This window comes from Rhodofomes roseus, assembly GCF_022264815.1.
Source record: "Rhodofomes roseus strain CIRM-BRFM 1785 chromosome Unknown C8Q71scaffold_22, whole genome shotgun sequence".
Classification (NCBI taxonomy): domain Eukaryota; kingdom Fungi; phylum Basidiomycota; class Agaricomycetes; order Polyporales; family Fomitopsidaceae; genus Rhodofomes; species Rhodofomes roseus.
Window position 1 is genome coordinate 384,699 of NW_025952978.1, and position 15,297 is coordinate 399,995.

A 15,297-nucleotide genomic window follows, 5' to 3' on the forward strand; every position below is an offset into this window, starting at 1 on the left:
GGATTTTAGCCACGGCTGCTCCCACCTCATTGCTACTTCTGCCAGTTTCTGCCCGAACAACGCGGGACGGAGGAATCTGAGATCTTTGGCGGCTATCGTGGGCAGGCACGGGTGTTTCCGAAACAAAGCCAAGTCTCAGCCACGACAGCGGTTGCACATGCGTGTCATTCACCACAGGCTAATTCATGGCCCCTGAACAGGCCGCAAACGGCTATGCGCCAATAGGGACGGAAGAGGAAGGCCACCAGCACAGGCGGTCGCTCTCTGGTGACGTGCATCTCGCCAGTGTGGCGGAAAAGCGACGACTGTGGCGGAGAAATGCACTCATCAACGCCGCGCTCATTGCTTGCTGGTGAGTTCTCGCGACGCCTTCTGGTAGGTTTGCTGAGGTGCGCCGTTGCAGGTTCTTGTTTGCCACCGTCCTCTCCGTCTACAACAAATGGATGTTCTCACCAGACCGGTTCGGCTTTCCGTCACCACTCTTTGTTACGACACTGCATATGGCGGTGCAGTTTCTACTTGCTGCGCTCCTCAGGACTTTCTGGCCGTTGTTGTTCCGACCGGAACACAACCCTAGCAGGGCTGATTACCTGTACGTTCACAACTTCCTTTCGGTTAGGACGTGCACCTTTTCGCTACCTCCGGAAGCTGTGGTCCGGAATATGCACCGCATCTGACGAACAACGAACAGCCGTCGCGCTGTACCAACAGGTGTTGCGACTAGTCTCGACATTGGACTCTCTAACTTATCACTGAAGCTCATTACGCTATCATTCTACAGTAAGTCAATCGTGCATTCAGCAGAGTCATAACTGGGCATTGAGACTCCTGAATAACTCGAGCTGACGCATATCCATTTAGCTATGTGCAAGACATCGTCGCTAATTTTCGTCCTCTTATTCGCCTTCCTGTTCCGGCTAGAGGTGTTCTCATTGCGCCTTGTTGGCGTCATGTCCCTCATATTTATTGGCGTGATCCTCATGGTCGCAACCGAGACTCACTTTGAGCTTGCGGGGTTTCTCCTCGTCGAGGTCGGGAGTGCAATGGCAGGGTTCCGGTGGAGTCTCACGCAGCTGCTCCTCCGCAGCAAAAACCTGGGCTTCGACAATCCTGCCGCGACCCTGTTCTGGCTCACGCCGGTTATGGGGGCAACGCTCGCTATCGCTACGCTGATCGTGGACGGGTGGCACAAGGTCTTCGTGAACAAGTTCTTCGACAGTGGTCCGGAGTTTTTGCGGACGCTCTTCTTCCTGATATCCCCTGGCGTCATCGCGTTCTGTATGGTCCTCAGTGAATTCTAGTAAGCACTACCCTCTAGGGTCATTAACACCTGCAGAGGACTGCTGTGCTAACCACTCTCTTCTCATCTATTACCAGCATCCTGCAGCGGGCCGGGATAGTACCCATGTCTATTGCTGGGATAGCAAAAGAAGTTACTACTATCAGTGCCTCAGCCTGGTTCTTTGGGGACGAACTCACGCCGCTCAATGTCACGGGAGTATCAGTTACGATCTGTGGTGCGTGCAGAACAGTGCCGCAGCATCTTCTTGCAACACTGAACCTCGCAACCCAGGCATCGGTCTGTACACGTACCACAAATATCGAAAGTCCATGGACGCGAACGTTCCGCTCGATGCCCACGGCAATCCGATCACTGATGATGACGAAGGTGGCGATGCGGCCGACAGCTTGCCCCTCCAGGAAGGGTTCGCGGAGGAGCGGCAGCCATTGGTTGCAGAGCCTGAACCTAATCTCGAGGCCGGCAGTGAGGAACGCCGGGTGGGTGTCCCTTCCGAAGAAGCAGGTCCCTTCTGCGTTCACTGACGGTGCTTTTCGCTGCCATCCAGGTTCCGCGGCATCCAGGGGGCTCAGAGACCCTCTTTGACGTGGGAAGCGATGATGAGGAAGAACGCCTGGATCGTGGTGCTGAACACAAGTCGTAGCTTGGAACCCGGCGTTTGACTGGATGATATGGTGGGGTCACAGGATGTATAGAAGTGCGGTCATGAGTTCCATATCGAACCACACGATGATACTGTAGTTCGAATGCATGGACATCAGCGATTGAGCTTGCCCGCCTGCGCAGAACCCCTTGAGCTTCAGACCCTGGTCTAAGCAGAGCGCGCGCATGCTGCTCTGCCCTATTCCGTCGGTCGCGGATCTTGGTCCCATACTGTAACCCAGTCAGACCGGTGTCTCTTCTCGCCTGGACTTTGTGATCCCTCAAGCAAGAACCCGAGAGATGCATACGATGTCATATATCGTGCGCTTACTGCTTCGAAAGGAACCAGCCAAGGCGCAACGTTGCATCAAGGCGTCAGGCGTCACAGCTGTACCCATGTAGAATACTTTTCCTCCGCTCTCAGTAGACGTGCCCAGCATTGCAAGCCGTAATGAAGTTTCATAGAAGCTGCTCACTCGGAACATTGCGTCTGTTGAAAAGACGCAGCAGAGATCCTACGTATGGATCGTTTGATCGTATCCTACGCCCGGGATTGTCGTCGCGCGCCAGGCAATAATAGACAGTAGTAGTACTGCCTTCCGTGGGAGGAGTTAGCCAAACCATGCCTTTCTGTTCTGTGTTCATACCGATGCATGCACTACGGCATCCCGTCGCTAAAACCCGACCGAACCCGTTGCACACGCATCGACATTTCGTATAGCACGCATAGGTGTTGGATGGAAGCTAACAGGTACGTATAGACCGGATCTGTAGCATACATTCACAGCATCGCCAATCCCAGAGATCACGATCTGTCGATTGAGCTGTCAAATGATCGCGATCCGACGAGGGCGCATGGAACCACTGTACAGGTCAGGACGCTGACTCTGGATGAGTATGTAGGCCCAGCGCAAGCACACGCAGGTGGGAACGAGATTCGATACGATCCCTCCCCGATCATACTGGACGTAGTGGCTCGTACGCGTCGCCACCAACCCAAGTCTATTGTGCTCGACCTGATAGACTCGGATTATCGCGACCCATTTCATTATCCAGGTTTCCTATTGCTATATGAAATATTCGCCTGCATTCGCGAGAAATGGTCCCCCGTCCCAGTGCGCGACACGCAACTTTCCGGTGCATGCATGCACAGGCCACTATCGCGGCACTCTGGACGTGACTCGATCGAGCTCAGGGACCGACTGCCCAGATGCAGACTTGCCGCAGGGGATCAAGAATTCGGAGACTCAGATCAGCAGAGTAGCTGGTCCAAACAGATAGCTGTCAAAGCCATGCGTCTCGAGAATGAGATCGCAATTTTTTGGGTACAGGACAAGCTGTCTTCTAGTGTCTGCGGGATACACGATAGGTGATCCCGTCGGCATCTCCAACGCGACGCAATGATGGGTGAGGTTACTGACAGTCGGTAGCATAGGGTGAGCTGATCGGTGACATGTCTCTCAGAATGAAGTACTCACAGCCACGACGCTGTACTGCTGCGTGGGACGTACGGGAACTTTACGGGACAATGGCGTGCAGGTTGCACGCCTCGTGGCCGCACCGCAGGCCTGCCCTGTCTGGCGTCCTGGCGGGTGCTTCCTAGGTTTCTGGAGATTCTCCCAGGAATGCACCAGTGACATGCGAGGGGAGGCCTTCTTTGACGCTCGATAACTGCCGGCGCATCAAGAGTCTCGGTCGAATTGGCACGAATCGATGTTGAGCCATAGCGTCTAGGTCCGAATGTCGGAGACTCTCGAGCGTCCTTGAAGAGCAAATTCAGCAACGGGCCATATCGTCAGATACTGTACAATTGCAACCTGCGGCGGCTGCGGAAATGCACCTTGACCGGTAGAAGAAGCCGGCGTAATTCAGCGTTGTTCTTTCCGAGGACGGGGTTGCGCATTATCGACGCCGGCGCGGGCGATGTCAGACAAGTGATTGCAGCTCGCGGTCATATCATGAGGATTTACGTGCAGACATTAGATACGAGGAGGTCCCGTCGCCGAGAAGCAGGAACACGAACAGTTGTGATGACCTGCGCACCGGGATGGGCCTGGCAACATGGCATGCGAGGTCCGAGTCAGAGAGGGATCCCACGAACCACCGTGGAGACTGGCGAACGGCGAGGCGTGGGACGGGACTTGGTCGCTAAGATCCGCCAAGGGACTGAATGGAAAGATAAGCTAATTGGGCTACCCGAAAAGGCAATTCCACGTAATTTGGCGCAGAGCAGTTACTCGACGATCTGGCTGGCGCCTCTTGCTGAGAGCCTGCGTTCGATTCGCTGATGGCAATTGTTATCCAAGTCTCCGCACCAAAACGCCCACAGCAGGATAGCATTTTCAGCGCTCGCCTCTTGATGTGATTCCGTTCATGCCGGTGGCACCGTAGTTACTTAAATAGCCCCTCCAACTGGCCATGTCCCACAAGTCCTCCCCGTCCTACGCCACTTGTCTACAGCATCCCTTGCACCATGGATGAGTTCCACATCGTCTTTGAGGCTCCCCAGGAGGGTCAGGCGAAGAAGAAACGTGCCCGCCTCGTAACCTCCTGCGACCACTGGTATGTATGACATAACCCCGCTACACCAATCCATTGCACTCATGCGCTATTCCGTATTATCACTAGTCGCCTCAAGAAGATCAAATGCGTTCAGTCGCGAAACTCGTCCAAGTGCGAGGCATGCTCGGCTGCCCGCGTGGCATGCCGTTTCCACGACAGAGAGCAATATTTCGCTGAGCGAGGCCGCATCATGTCTCGCAACTCTCCACCGCGCGGAGGCCGCCGAGGCAGCCAAGCATCCGTGTCAATTAAGGACCCAATGCGAGAGCACTCCAGCAGCCCACACTCTGGGGGCTCGTCTGCGTCCTCCTCGGACACCCATGCCAGCTCTCGCTACATGGCTGGATACGGTTATCCCATGTCCGAGTCGTGGGCGAGTATTGCAGACGACCGAATGACATACATTCCCCCACAGCCGATCTGGTAAGAATAGTCGGCCGGCAGTATCCATGTTCCGAAATCTCATGCTATGCTTCGATTTTTTGTCTAGGCAAGCCGCGAACGACTTTGCAGCACCCGCGACGTTCTCCTCTGCACCCAAAGTTAGAGGCTACCACGATCCGGGTCTCTACGGCGGTTCCTCGGATGTCCAGCCCGCTCAACAGTCATACATTTTACCGCTATTCGATCCACAGTGTCCGGACCGCCCCAACGCAACGCTGATGATGCACTTCATACAAACCTACTTCGATCATTACGGGTCGTTCCCATGCCTAGCTTACGACGAGACGGTGAAGCAATTCCTCGAACAAGACTTGTCTCCTCTTATTGCTTCCGGGATCGCGGCCCTCGCAGCGTGGTGGGTAGCTTTCACGTAGATCAAAGATCGCAGTTCACTCATCATTCTCTTCTAGGTACTCTGATTTACCAGAAGTAGTGCGGCGGGGTGCCGCTGATGTTTCAGCCGCATACTGCTCGCATGCAAAGGTGAGCTTCTCTGTCGTTCTCCAGGGGTAACGTCATTGCTGACAGGTTTGGCCAGGCTCTGCTCTCACGGACGCCACAATCAACTTCCTTAGAGACGCTACATGGCTTCATTCTCCTGGCATTAGCAGAGTACAAACGAGCACGTTTTCCTGAATACTGTTCTTATGTCAAGGTATGTCTTCCGCACCGCCGCTCTATACGCGTCGCATTGACACTATCGCTGCAATAGAAATCGAGCATGCTGTCGGATCAGCTGGGCCTCTCCGACGGATCGCTCCTTCAGACGGCTACCACCGAATATGAGCAGACAGTACTGCGCAATACATGGAGCATAGTACGGCAGCTGGTGACGACGATGGACACCTGGCCCGCATAGAGCATTCCTATCATCATCGACTCGCATAACACGCTAAGTTATTCTCTCATTGTCCACATCATCTCGCTCGACGCGAAGGGTACGCCCGTGTATAATAATACATGATAGCCGTATAGGTTATGTCAGGGACACCGCACACGTGAAGTCCACTCCCTTGATACGGACACAGATGCCTACGGAATCATTGTTCGACTTCGACTTCGACGTACGATCAAGGGACAGCGCCCGGCCAGGTTGACGTCTCCGGCGCTCATGTTCAAGGCTTTATATTCATGCTCGCAGTCTGACATGGCTCCTTTATCACGACGAGGGCGGTAAGCTGCTCAGGATGCCGTATCGCACCGCTAGACGCTGTCCCTGTGGTTAGTGCACTGATGCTAAGTCGCCGAAACCCACTGCGAGTGAAATTACGGCACAGCCTTGATGCTAGGGCCCTTTCCGAATCCGTGAGTGCCAAAATCGTCTGCGAGGATCATCAACTCCCTGAGATGCGTTCATTTCTGGGAGTTCAACATCCCGATCCCCCACCCCGTCATCCGTGATGACTGCCGCGAGACTCCGGGTACGTGAGTCCCGAACAAACGACGTGTAAGCACAGGTGAGCACCTGCACCGGGCTATTTCGTGGACGAGAGACGCCAGTCACCCGGCATCTATGCGTACGCGCACACTCGGGACGCACTATTGCTGATAAGTTGATACGCCCAGGATACGCCTAACACTCATGCCCCGATCCCACCCGGAGCGATACTCTTCACGGTGACACTTTGTTGACACTCCCTCCCCGCTCACTTCCAATTGCGGTGAAGACGAGGTCTCCTTATCGGCAGTGTGCCGCGGCATCATGAGGGCATTCACCGTCGTCTCGGGAACTCCCATACGCCTTGTCAATGTCACCTGTGAGAGCCTCTGAATAATAGAGTCTAGTGACGGCACCCTCCCTCAGAGCGTCCGACGCTCGGAACCAACCCGCCGCGCATGAACATGAAGCCCCCCTGGTGGGCTCGTCGCCGACGAGTCCAGTGCAGACCTCTACGTGGTCCAGGGGACTAGTAACCTCGCAAGAGGTGAAGCCAACTGCACAAACGATCTCTGACTGTCATTGGACACAGAATCGCGGGCGGGCAGTTTTGCCAAAACAGTCGTTGTACTGGCCTGAACATCGACGTTGACCACACGTAGATGTAAAACGATCGCTCCATGCCATAGAGACTAATGCAACCCAGCATCAGTCCTAAGACCTATGCCAAGGTGTAACGAACGATCGCTCTCGCAGGGAAAAATAATAAAAGCAGATTATCACGCCGACGAGATCATCATCCACAAAGTTGAACCACTATGCGACGTCTCGCCTACTCCAATAAACCGAGAAGGCAATACTAGCGAGACCTTAAGAATCGAGGCGGCCGACACCTCGAATACCGTGAGCGACATCGGGCAAAAAACGACCTCCTAAACATCCCCTCTCCGCACCATCGGTAGACAAAACTGGTCCTACTCAGACCCTCTAGCCTCTCTCCGACGAACGATAGCCTGCCACGCACCTTGTACGAAACACCGAAGAGGCCACTATAACCCTACATACGCTCCTCGACAACACCATACCGCGCTGGCCGGAACAGCCTGCACAGTCCGAGATACCCGCTTAGTAAGCTGAGAGACGCTATCACAGCCTCATCACGCGCTGCTACCACATGACTGGGATAGGTCTGGCCTTAATCCGACCATCAGGCAGATCAAGACGACTCAGCAGACATCTCTGAACCGCCCGGCTCGAATCATCCCCGACCCGGGTCACAGAAACTCGGCCCGGCCTATCCGAAAAAACCACGTGAAGGAGAACGATCACGCATCCCCACTACAACGCGCTCTCGTATAAGCCACTGTAGCAACGCAGACATCCCCTCCGAAGGACCGCCCCCCCGTAAAATACGATGCCCCCCACTATGAACCACCCTATGCTGCATAATCCTTAAGCCTCGACGCATACCATCGTCTGGCACGCCCTACAGCAAAAATGCCCGTACGACGCCCCCTCCAGACGACCGCTACACCATTAAAACCTAGGCCACCCTCTATGAACCACCCTATGCTGCATAATTCTCCTGCCTTGATGCATATGCTTGTCTTGCAGCCCTCCTGGAGGGCTCTATAAGGCAAACGAAACGCCCGTACGTCACGTCACGTTGCCCTTACGATATACCTATAAAATAAGACCGATCCCCCACAATATAGACGCGCACGACCTACCAGATGTTCTTTGCCTTCTCATCTGGCAAATCCAACCGAATCCCCCCCTACTCGCCTGCCGTCCAAGCGCACCACGATGGACAGCACGTCTCGCGTCCTGGACAACCTGCTACATCAGTATTCGACGTGTCACCACAGACAACCAGGACACGTACCTCGTATATGCCCTGCTACGCAGTCTCTGTCGACGTCTTCGTGAAGCCTCTGCCCGAGACAGACGTCGATAACCAGAGAGAGACGTGGATAGTCGACACCCAGCCTCCTCGCCCACTAACGCGCGGTCACATCGTGACAGTGCGAACAGTTGACCACGTGATCGGGGCTGGGCGCATCTCCAAGACAATGGCGATCACGCGACACTGGATCACGTTGCGCCTAGCAGGACGAAGGGATGGCTTACAAATACGAGTACCGATCCCCTGGGCACGTCTCTGCGACCTAGATGGATTCTCTCACACCACCCTCTTCCGAGCGCTCCCGAAGCTCCCTGCCCCGCACCACTCCTTCCTATCGAAGCCCGCCTTCCAGAACCCCGATCATAACCCATACGAATTTGACATCTCGCCAAACGCCACAGCACGCTCTCGCGCTCGACTGGAGAAAGACACCAAGACTAGAGAGCTTATGGAGTCTCTCTCGCAAGAGAGCGATGTTAGAGCGGACTACGGCGAGAGTACGCCATGATGTACGGGAAGCTAGTGCGAACGGAATATAATTACAGCGTTAGCGTGTACCTGTCTGTCGGGAATTTGAGAAGTTAGGCTACTACTATCACCGAGCGGTGCAAACTGCCCCCGGACGATCGAGGCCCATCTAACAACGGCCACGTGAAACTGACAGTAACACGCGATCCCTGTAGAGATCGACCAAGATATAGCGCCATAATCCCCATTGGGCCAGGTGAGACTCGGGCCGGAAGCGCCCTCTTCCTCTTTGGGCCACATGCTTCTGCGCCTATCGTCCACAACCGCCGGCACGCAACTTCGCCTGTCAAACAAGTATCCCGGTAAACTCACCTCTAACACCTCTGTACAAACCTCGAAGCCCTGCCGATTCTACTGCTGCTCGGACAGCAATCACAAAGAATGAAATAAGACACCTACAAGGCCCACGAAGTGAGAACGCGACCTGTACAGCCGCAAGCCCGGGCCAGCACTGAGGTACGTATCCCACGACTTTACGGCGTACGTGATGGCGCAGACAGCTGCTCCGACCACCGACAGCAACTAAAATTACGAAGACCCTGACGGACCCTTGAATCCGACCGGTGGAGGCTCGAGATGACGCTCAAGGTTATGTCCATCCCGCCTTTGGAACGGCAGAGGGAGAGTTAGATACCGGCTGGAACCAGCCCCCAAACTTAAATGCGGAAAACGTACGTCTACGACGTTCCCTGCATATACGACCATATCATTTCTGACAAGCACTCCATGTAATGAGGGCTAATACAGACAATGCGGGAATACTGAACGACACAACCCCACCTACACCATCCCCGCTGACCCCTCGCATCCACTCGTAAAGCCAATACACGGGGAAGCAGCGTCCGAAGCCCTATTGCGGACACGCCGCCAACTATCAAAGCGCCTTAAGTAACACAGGCCGCCCTCTTCTTCGGACCCATCCCAGAATCCTGCCCGTGTATCTCGCTTGCTACCTACAGTCGCAACTTATCCCTGCTCGCTGCTCTCTCGTAACTAGCCCACTGTCCGAACATCTCCTCTTGTGCCTCTACAACCTGCCTCTTTCCTGCTTGCCCTCCAATTCGCTCCATCTGCCAGTACCTCCCAGTATAGCTCCCACCCCGCGCCGAAAAATGCAGAACGCCTACGATCACCCTCAGCTCTCGCCGAGCGAAGACAGCCACGTCAGCGTCACGGCCAATCAATTAAACCAAGAGTCCAACTCTCAGCCGCAGAGCCCAACGACGTATAAAGAGCTGACCTCATCGCCATCGCCAATGGCGCTCTCTAGGCAGGATCTATGTGAGTACACAACGCAGTATGCAAAACGCGCCAATCCTTATACAATCTCTCCACCTCAGCCTATGCCTCCGTTGTGGCCAGATCCCCTCAGCCGCTGATAAACAATGAAAATGTAACGTCAGTAGTGGATCTATCCGCTAATAAATGTATACTCGTCTCACACTCCTGCGTCCTCGAATAGCAAACATATTGAACCTGCTCCACCCCCGCCGTCTCCGAGCTCGCTGATCGAAGAAAAGAACACACCTCGCCAGAGTACGCACTTCACGTTAGCGCATAACCATTGCCTGATCTAAGAAACTTCATAGCTCCCCAGCCGACCGCCGACACTGCCGACACAGCAGGTGGCTGGACTGTTGTCTCGCGAAAGAAGAAAAATAAAGGCAAAGTGTCATCAGCCGCAATGGTACACCGCGTCGCGTCCTCCTTCAATCCCACCGGCCCTGGAGATATTCTCTTCACGGAACCGCTGAAGGTGGACCAGCGTAAGAGGAGGAGAGTTGCTGACGACCTCGGAGAAGAGAACTCCCCCTCCACCGAAGCGCGTAAACAAAACGTCTCCCCCATCCTCCCTGACGTCCTCGAACCAGCTATCTCTACCCCAATCCCATCTGCGTCGACGCCTAGTGACCACTTCTCCTCTGCTGGCCCTTCGAAGCCTCGTGCCGGTCACTCCGACTCAGACAGTATACACGACATCAGCTTTGCCATCGCGTCCGACTCAGCGCGAGTAGAGTCGCTCCTTGCACGGAGGAGCGATTCCTTCCCAACGCTGCCCAGCATTGACCTCGCAGCGAGTACACACCGCGGCGCCTCCGCGGCCATCAGCAGCAAAGCACCCTCCCGCAAGGGAAAAGGAAAGGCTAAGCCGCCGCTTCGCCTCGGTGACTTCCTTCCTCTCTTCCCACTCCCGCCGTCCTCGATCCCGACGAGCTCACCTCACACGCCCTCCCCCTCCTACCTCAGGCGGCCGAGCGCGACCCCTGTTGGCCCGAAGCGAGGCCACCACTGGGCCGACATCAGCGACAGCGAAGAAGACGCTAAACCTTCGCGCCCTTCTCAGAGAAACTCCTCTCCACCGGAGATAGTGATGGCGGACACCACACCGACTCCGAGCATAGCTCGCTACTCCTCTATCGACAGCGACCCGGAGGAACTGGAGATACCGGAAGTACTTCCCTTCAATGTCGACGACTTCGAGCCTGACGTGGTCATCCCAACTGTCGGCACGTGGCGCCCCTCCCAAGGCGACTCGGCCAACTGGAAGGAACGCGGAATGGTAGTAAAGCAGAGGTTATCCTGGACCAGGATCGCTGAACTTCAGCCTACTCTTGGCCTCCAGATCGCCTACCACGGATCCGAAGAGCCCGGCGTCGAAGCACGCATCACGAAGATGCTCGACGTCTTCCACAACACTCTCCACGCGCCGAACGCCTCAATCTTCTCAAGTTACTCTGCTACGGGGTTCCACGGTATGAACCTCGAGCCTTACTGGTATCTAGTCACCAACCTCTCAATCCTCATCATCATCGAGCTCGTACGCATCGGATGGATGAACCTGACGACGATTACCCTCAACTTCGCCTTCTGGTCTGATCCGAACCCTCATCTCTGCGCAAGCTTCCGCCTCATCCACCGGTTTGGAGCGCAGACGAAGGACGAGTACGAACACCTCATCCGTCGCGAAATCCTCGAATCGGACCTCTACGAGATCACGTTCGAAGTTCTCTCCCGCGACATCGAACGTGGCGGGATGTGGAGTGGCTCGAGGAAAGCCGACGCTATCGGTGAGATGCTTGACTCTATCGACGTCGATGTTGTCCCGTTCCGCGTCGGTACGAACGCTACCGAGCCCATCGCGGTGATCTATATGAAACCGCCCACTGCTGACAGGCGAGACTGGCTGCGCTTCAGCAGCAAGATGAAGTGTCACGGATTCGGCTCTGACCTAACAGGCCACCCGGAACCCTTTGCAGGCAGGATATGGTGTGGCTATTGCCACTCACTCGGCCACACACCGGCTACATGCAGCGTCCGCCAAACGCTTGGCTGGCACGACATCCCGCTGCAACAGGTACCGAACCAACTACCGCCTCCGTACAACGCCGGAAGAGGTGGCCGAGGGAACGGCGGGAACGGCGGCAGAGGGACCGGCAGAGGCCGTGGAGTAGGTCGCGGACGTGGAGGCGGAGGAAACCACTAGCTCCCCCTGATACGCGTCTCCTTGTAACAATGTACGCCTCACGTACACCACCTTCATCTACGTCGCGCCCTACTTTGCTACGTTGACCTCCGTATCTCAATGCACGTATCACCTTCAATGTACTCTCCTCACCATCGAACTACCGGCTCTGGTATTATCATGTCTACCGCTAGTCACTCACACCGCGCGCATGTATCGCCTCAACAAAAGTAACCATAAGACCCACATCTGAGCCAGCCCTGATACGAAATGTGACCCTACACGAACATGGACCTGAAACTTAAGAGTTTAGCCTTATAAGCAGTAACGAACATGATCCACGCTACGACAATAGAATGCGATACCCTCACATAGTAGGCTTATGATAGCCGGCCCACATCTACTGACCGCAATATGCGGGACAGGAAAGCCTTATATCACTAGCTCTACTCAGTACGAACAAACCTTTCCCAACACCCAGGGGCACTGTGAGACTTGTCCCGCCGAGAGGCTTAAGCAACTTTCCTCGATACGAGGGAATTAGCATGTCACCTGAGGGGCTCAGGAGTAGCCTCCACCCGCCGTGGATCGCTGTAGCGGCGGGTATGATCGCAGCGGCGCACAATCACAACAACACACATAACACAACGGACGCGAATATGGCAAACGGACTAACTCCCTCCCGACGGATAGAGATGAAATCGCCTCCTGCCCAATTGAATCCCAATGACCCGTCGGTAGGATCGGCAGGCAGGATACCGGGTCGAGCTACGAGCGAAGTAGGACAACAACGTGCAGATACACCTGCAAGTGTGAACAACCAACGTACACACCCCAATCTAAGTAGATCGAGGAAAGGGCGCAGAACAAAAGCTGCACTAAGAATAGGCTCACTCAATGTCAATGGACGCGGTAGCCTAGCCGGAGACACTCGAAATAAGTGGAACGCACTTAACATGCTAATGAGAACCGAAAAGATCGGCATACTAGCCATACAAGAAGCACACCTTTCAGACGACTTCATACAAGGGATCCATAACTTATATGGACGCCGACTGAGGATCATAGCAGGATCCAACGATACCTCCAACTCTGGCGGTGTTGCGATTATTCTCAATCGCGAACTGGTCGATGTATCCGATTACGTGCAACAGAACATCGTACCCGGGAGAGCAATGGTGATAAGAACACGATGGCACAGAGACAAGACGCTCACGATTCTCAACATATACGCGCCAAACAATGCCACAGAAAACACTGAATTCTGGAAGACTCTCCTTAAGTACTTCAGCACAAATGGACACAAGCTACCAGATATAGTACTAGGAGACTTTAACCTAACTGAGGAACCCATCGACCGTCTTCCGGCCAAAGAGGACCCACAAACCGCTGTAGAAGCCCTACAAGATCTCCTACTCCGCCTCAAGATCAAGGACGGATGGCGAACAACGAACCCTGAACAGAGAGACTACTCCTACCCACAAAGAGCCTCTACAACCCGCTCCAGACTCGACAGAATCTATGTCACTGAAGGTCTACTACAGACGTCACAGGTCTGGGAGATAAAGTCGACCGGAGTCCCAACGGACCACAGACTGATACTTGCCATGCTTAGCACGGCAGACGCCCCATACATTGGCAAAGGAAGATGGACTCTGCCGATCCATATCCTCCAAGATAAGACCTTCATAAACAAAGTCAGAACAATGGGAACAACGGCTACGAAGGATATTAAGAGCATGGCCGCACAAGGAACACGCTCCGAAACGAACAACCCACAAAGTATCTTCAAACACTTTAAGTCCGAAGTCATCGCTCTGGCGCGAACCACTATGAAGACCAGAGCCCCGAAATTGGAATACGCAATCAAAACACTCACAGAAGCGGTTAAGAAGGTCCAGGCCAACGCCGAGTATGAATCCAACGCGTCCCTACAAACAGAATCAGAAGTCCTATTAGACAGAATCGTTGAACTTGAAAAGAAACGCTACCAGTCCACCAGAGAAACAACGTCAGCACGGTATGCATTAAATGCTGAAACGTTAAGCAAATATTGGTCGAACATTAACAAAGAGCGTAAACCAAGAGATATGATCTACTCACTGAAAACGCCAAACACCGATGACTATGTTCACCGATCGGATGAGATGGCGAAACTAGCGCGAGACTATCACGATGACCTTCAGAACCAAGACGCCTCAGACATAACGGAACCTCTCCGTCAAGAAGCGATAAAGACGGCCAATAACAGCATCACTAACAAACTTGATGAAGCGGACGCAGACCTACTAGAAGCCAATATAAGTAAGAAAGAACTGCGTGAAGCTCTGAAAAGATCACAACGAGGGAAAGCTAGTGGCCTTGATGGTCTCCCATATGAGTTCTGGTCCGCCCTACAAGGAGGAGACGACCCGGATAGCGACACTAAATACTTCAGCAGCATAGCGCTGCTGACATACGTCTTCATCGATATTGACACATTCGGTATTGACCCCACAAGCGGCTTTGCAGACGGATGGATGTGTCCTATCTATAAGAAAAAGGACAAACGAGATATTAGTAACTATCGACCAATAACGATACTCAACTCAGACTATAAGCTGTATACCAAAGTCCTAGCAATGAGACTAGGACTCCTCGCAACTAAGATTATCCACCCTGACCAAGCAGGATTCATCCCCGGTCGGCAAATAACCGACCAGACACAACTGTGTAGAACTATGGTCGATTACGCGGAAGCTACTGAAGAGGAAGGAGTCATTATAGCACTGGACCAAGAAAAAGCGTACGATAAGATCAAACACGACTATCTCTGGACAATACTACGCACCATGGGCTTCTCAGAAAAATTCATTAGTAAAGTACAGCAACTCTACAAACACGCCACGACGCGAATAATGATCAATGGAGAGCTGAGCTCACCCTTTCTAGTACGAAGAGGGGTTCGACAGGGCGACCCCCTCTCATGCTTACTCTTCGACCTGGCCATAGAGCCACTCGCATGTGCTCTCCGCCGCTCATCACTCAAAGGATTCCGAGTCCCTGGTGTAGCAGAACGTCTCATCACCTCACTC

At 54.1% G+C, this 15,297-nt stretch overlaps 4 protein-coding genes across 4 annotated transcripts; all 4 read left to right on the plus strand.

The window, feature by feature from the left end:
• The first annotated feature begins 134 nt into the window (after positions 1-134).
• Positions 135-2,149, plus strand: C8Q71DRAFT_778267 (triose phosphate transporter). Its single transcript, XM_047924767.1, has 7 exons — positions 135-352; positions 404-592; positions 692-780; positions 862-1,300; positions 1,378-1,517; positions 1,574-1,779; positions 1,848-2,149. Exons 1-7 carry the CDS (start codon positions 186-188, stop codon positions 1,941-1,943), a joined length of 1,326 nt encoding a protein of 441 aa, XP_047775297.1. The 5' UTR covers positions 135-185; the 3' UTR covers positions 1,944-2,149.
• A 2,065-nt stretch (positions 2,150-4,214) lies between these two features.
• On the plus strand, positions 4,215-6,112 carry C8Q71DRAFT_778274 (uncharacterized protein). Its single transcript, XM_047924768.1, has 6 exons — positions 4,215-4,504; positions 4,571-4,927; positions 4,995-5,303; positions 5,359-5,431; positions 5,487-5,603; positions 5,661-6,112. The coding sequence occupies exons 1-6, from the start codon at positions 4,416-4,418 to the stop codon at positions 5,805-5,807; spliced, it is 1,092 nt and encodes a 363-aa protein (XP_047775298.1). The 5' UTR covers positions 4,215-4,415; the 3' UTR covers positions 5,808-6,112.
• A 2,106-nt stretch (positions 6,113-8,218) lies between these two features.
• On the plus strand, positions 8,219-8,740 carry C8Q71DRAFT_861176 (uncharacterized protein; the record flags this gene model as incomplete). The annotated part of the gene is made up of 1 exon (XM_047927868.1): positions 8,219-8,740. One exon carries the CDS (start codon positions 8,219-8,221, stop codon positions 8,738-8,740), a length of 522 nt encoding a protein of 173 aa, XP_047775299.1.
• Positions 8,741-9,872: 1,132 nt separating this feature from the next.
• C8Q71DRAFT_861177 (uncharacterized protein) lies at positions 9,873-12,244 on the plus strand (the record flags this gene model as incomplete). The annotated part of the gene is made up of 4 exons (XM_047927869.1): positions 9,873-10,041; positions 10,101-10,158; positions 10,223-10,296; positions 10,350-12,244. 4 exons carry the CDS (start codon positions 9,873-9,875, stop codon positions 12,242-12,244), a joined length of 2,196 nt encoding a protein of 731 aa, XP_047775300.1.
• Between the last annotated feature and the right edge of the window lie 3,053 nt (positions 12,245-15,297).